General features: G+C 30.2%; 1 protein-coding gene across 1 annotated transcript; it reads left to right on the forward strand.

Moving 5' to 3' along the window:
* Positions 1–2,624: 2,624 nt before the first annotated feature.
* On the forward strand, positions 2,625–4,328 carry LOC105769904 (laccase-14). Its single transcript, XM_012590861.2, has 5 exons — positions 2,625–2,765; positions 2,854–3,005; positions 3,103–3,323; positions 3,405–3,515; positions 3,841–4,328. The coding sequence occupies exons 1-5, from the start codon at positions 2,667–2,669 to the stop codon at positions 4,140–4,142; spliced, it is 885 nt and encodes a 294-aa protein (XP_012446315.1). The 5' UTR covers positions 2,625–2,666; the 3' UTR covers positions 4,143–4,328.
* The last annotated feature ends 772 nt before the right edge of the window (positions 4,329–5,100 follow it).

Raw genomic sequence — 5,100 nt, forward strand, 5'->3', positions numbered from 1 at the left:
AGAGAATTGTATCAAATCAAAATTTTATGAATAAAATTGCACAAAATCAAAGTTTATATATAAAATTACATATTAGGCTAAAATTTATATATAATTTTGAGATTTATCCTAATACATCTAATGTGAACTATTAGAAATTACTAATATATATGTTGGTTAAATGTTGACAAAAAGAATTATTAAACTTTGAAACTTCAAACTATATTTACCTATTTATCATTCAACCTAACATGTGACGGTAGTAATTATTATCTTTTGCTTAGTTTTAGAGGTAGAGTTGACATGGTATATGAATTTCCTTAGTAGTTTGAGCTAAGAAATCAGTAAACAAAGTGTGAATTAGGTTAGAATTTTAAATAATATCTAATATAAAATTAGAATTGTAAATTAGGATCTGTCATGTCAAATCATTAAGAATAAATTAATAACAGAACTAGATGCAGAAACGTACTTGAATCCATGGATTAATTCCTTGAATTTTTTTCGATCTTAGGGTTTTGATCTTCCAAATTAGCAAACAAGGAATTTAGAGAATATTTGCTCTCTCTTTCCTAAGGATGGATATTAGAAAAGATATCTTGTGTATAATTTAGGGGACATAACCCTAATATATAACTTTGACACATTAGCTCTAATTCCTAATTAGCCCATCATTAATGAGAAATTGATTAGAACTGAATTACTAGAATATCTACACATATTTGATCCATACTTTATTTAATAATTAAAGCCCAATAAACCTTAACTAAATTAGATCACTTCTAATGTGAGCTAACCAATCATGATAGCACGTAACTACCCTTATTATATATGTGATGTCCATATTTTCTAGCAAATCAAACGTGAGAAATGTTTTTCTCCTTATACATCAATGAAACCAAGAGGAAGAAAATGTAAAATGACCAAATGCAACTAATGTACAAAATTTCACCAAATAAAGCAAAATGCAGGAGGTAACTATAGCAAAGAATCATAAAACTGTAATACAAGAATAACATGTTTTTGAAAAGCAATACTATCAGATTAATGGTTATCATAAATGAAAATAACAAGGATTTTTATACCTAACGGTTTTTAATTGAATCTTTACAGCACTACTGATCTAATACTCTAACAATGATCCCATCTATTTCAAAGTCAAATTTAAGTTGGAGATTATCCAGCTGCCATCTACGACTTTGTTTGCAACTTTGAATAAATTATTTACGGGAAAAGACATGAAAAATAGTTAAAACATTGCATGCATGCATGCAGTTTAGTCTGTGTAGGAGAAGACGTAATGGCTCACAATTTCTGACTCTACCTATCCACATATATTTAACACTCATTGTATCTTTATCTCTTGTATTATACACCAAGTTTTATCTCGTTGCTGACTTTCGCATGTTTCAATTTGTTTTTCATATAAACATATTTAATAAAATTTTAAAATTTATTTAGCATAAATATATTTTAGCATGATTGCAGGATTTTTTATTTAATATAAATATAATTGTGATATTCTAATCGGTATATTTTACAATGTTCATTCAATTGGGGTGCAAATGATTTACCTAAGGCCAAGGGGTCATGACTCTAAACTAAATGTATATGAATTCCTTTTAACTTCTAAATAAATTTATTTTGTTATAATTTTAAAAATTATTAAAATATATTTTATAATTAAATTTGCATTAAGCTGTGTTAAATTTTAAAACATATATATAATGGTGGTTTTAATAAAGTTAAGGTTTATTTTTTCAGACAAATGCAGTGTCCAATAGTTATATAAGACTTTACTTAATGCATCCTTTAGTCACTAAGTTTTCTTAATTTTTATCGTTAAAGTTTTTTTTCCATTTTAATCCTGTTTCAGTTTAATACTTTGGAAGTTAAAATTAATAATTAAGATATTAACTATCAAGTGGAAAAAAGGTACAGTAGTGTAGGAGTTAAAGTATGCATTAAGCCATTACACTTTAATTAAATTTGAAGTTGAATCAAGTCAAATCTTTGAATGAGAGATAAAACTCTCTCAACCTTGTCTTCTTCTTTTACAAAACTTGAATCCAAAATCTAAAATAAAATACATTAAACTTTTTAACTACAATTGTTTTATATTCTTTATGTCCATTTTAATTCAATGTCGTATCTAAAATTCAAATTTGCATCTCTTCCTAAAAGTATAATATACCCAACCCATATTATAAACTCATTTTTTAACTACTTAATTCAATAGGAATCGGTTAAGTGTAAACAGGGGAGGAGGGACTTGACATCATTGGGATAATCATGGGTCGTTAGTAATGTTTTCCTTTGCTGAATTTATGTAGATTTGGAAGCTCTTAAAATGGGCAAATTAGAGTTGTAGTGGCATATGATTTTTCCCTTAATTAATTTTCATATACACTGCCAAAAACTAGGTAGGCAGTGGCATAATCTCTTGCAACTCCGTCATCTCGTTTCCATGTTGATTTGATCTTTCCGTTTCCGTCCATGTGGGAAATGAAAAAGTCGTTTTGCATGTCACTTGTCTCGACACCTTTCCATACCAAATGGCTGTTTTCAAACTTTAACTCACCTCCTTAGAAAACTGGTTGTTAAGAAATGGATGAAAACCAAAACATTACATAAAGGAAGGGAGAACTGAAGAACACATATACATAGAACCAAAACAAAAAGATCACATGGGTTCTGAAAAGCAAGGGTTTATATGGTTATCAGGGCTTTTGTTTCTGAATATCTTTGTCTTATCCACAGCCGATGTCCACTATTACGAGTTTTCTGTAAGTTCCTTGCATGTTCCCCCTTTTCTGTTCGTGTTAATAAGAGAGAGCAGTGCTGAATTTTCATTTTGGGTTTTGTTTAAATTAGTTGCAAGAATCCCCGTTCACAAAGCTGTGTAGCACGAAGATCATCTTGACCCTCAATGGCAGCTTTCCAGGGCCTGAGATTCGGGTTCGCAGAGGGGACACAGTTTTTGTCAATGTCCACAATCAAGCAAACTATGCTGTTTCCCTCGACTGGTAATACTAATATATACATATATGTATATGCTTACACTCCTAGTTTACGATGAAACACTTCAATCATATATATAGATATATGTTTGTGGATTTGTAGGGAGGGCGTTACGGATACAATTGATGGTTCGAATAATACAATTCAGCCAGGGAGAAACTTCACTTACAATATAGAGTTAGGGGATGAAATAGGAACTCTGAGGTGGCACGCTACCAGTGCTTGGGCTGCTGCAACCGTCCACGGTGCCTTTGTCATTTTGCCAGTAGCCACTGAAGACTATCCTTTCCCTGCACCTACTTCTGATCAAACAATTATACTTGGTACATCTGATTAACATGTTTGATTCATATATTTTGCAAATTAATTGCTTATATGAATGTTTTGGCATAATATTCCGTTAGGGGAATGGTTCAGGGAAGAGTTAACGGAAGCTAATCAAACCATAACTCCTGGCTCAGCAGATGCTTACACTATCAATGGCCACCCCGGAGAAACATATGGATGCAGCAAAGGTACGTATCCGCTATTGTTTAGACTTTTTCTTTTCCTGGTATCTGATATCTGATATCTGGTAATGACTTAGGCCTCACTGTTTCCAAGTTAAGTCAGGTCGGATATTCATAAGACTAAAATCCGAGATGTTGGACCCGTCAAATCTTGTTTTTTTTTTTTTTTTGTAACTCTATTTTATACTTTTAATACGTAAGTTTGCATCACATGAATTAAGCATCCTCTTCCCTAGGCCATACAGCATGAAATGAAAGCTGATAATAGATTAACTTTTATGCAGAAACCTTTACTATGAATGCTAATAATCCAACAATTTTGATGTTGTAGATACAACTTTTGAGATGCAAGTAGATTACGAGGGCCTTTACCTTGTTCGCGTAATAAATGCTGTTGCCAATGAAACAATGGTGTTTGACATCGAAAACCACAGATTGACCATTGTCGGACAAAATGGGACCTATTCCAATCGTTCCTTTACAAATTCTTTAACCCTAGCCCCAGGCCAAGTTATTGACGTCTTGTTGTTTCCAAACCAAAATGTTGGCCGTTATTACATCACTGCTCGATCTTCCTCCAGCACACATATTACCAATGGAATGCTGCGATACACCACCACTACCACTTTTTAATATAGGTAAATAGTTTCCGTTGCTAAGAAATAATAATAAGGTGAATGTTGAAATAAGAAATTAAATATAATGTGTGTATGTTCCTTTATAATTTGTTGTGATCCTTGTTCGTTGGTTGAACGATGTGTTTTGAATGTTGTAATGGGAAAATGTTCTTTAATTAAAATGTACAATATTTATTCATTATTGTAAGACCCATAGAGATCCAACCAATTGGATCTTTGTTCCAATTCAATTACTTCAAAAATAAATTAAAGATACTTACAATTGCAAAAGAATAATTTAAAATTATTAAAATTAAGGAATAATATTTTCTTTAAAAACCAAACATAAAATTGAAAAAAATCAATTATTGTTAAAAATAATAAAAATTCTACATTTTGATTTATTTGAAATAGATATATATTTTAATTATATTCCGATTGAATAGTTTTAATTCAATCACTTCTTATAATATCGTATTTATTTAAGGCTAAAATTAAGTGACTGGTAAATAGGGTTAGAAGTTAAATATTGCATAAATTTCATACCAACAACAAATAATATTGAAAAAGTTTATACGTCATCAAAATTTTGTAAAAATAAATTTAAATGATGTCATTTTTACTATGCAATAATAATAAATTATATTAAAACCTTTTATCTTCAGCATAATAAAATGCTTATTTCAAGTTTCCAAACATGAGAGAGAGAGAGACTGAAGCATTCGGGGAAAAAATAGAAGCATCGAAATTAGGATTGTGGACAATGGGGCATCTAATCAGGCAGTGACTCGATTGTATAATAAGAATTGGGTTTGATTTAGTTTCTATATTTATAAATTTATAAATGGATTAGTTTTATGTTTGTATTATGTTAAAAAGAAGTTTAATCTTTGTATTAATAAAAAGATTCATACAAAGTTAATATTATTTTGTAAAGGTATACTTATTTTTTTTTACCTTCCAAATTAATAAAA

The sequence above is a fragment of the Gossypium raimondii genome, chromosome 5 (assembly GCF_025698545.1).
Source record: "Gossypium raimondii isolate GPD5lz chromosome 5, ASM2569854v1, whole genome shotgun sequence".
Classification (NCBI taxonomy): Eukaryota; Viridiplantae; Streptophyta; class Magnoliopsida; order Malvales; family Malvaceae; genus Gossypium; species Gossypium raimondii.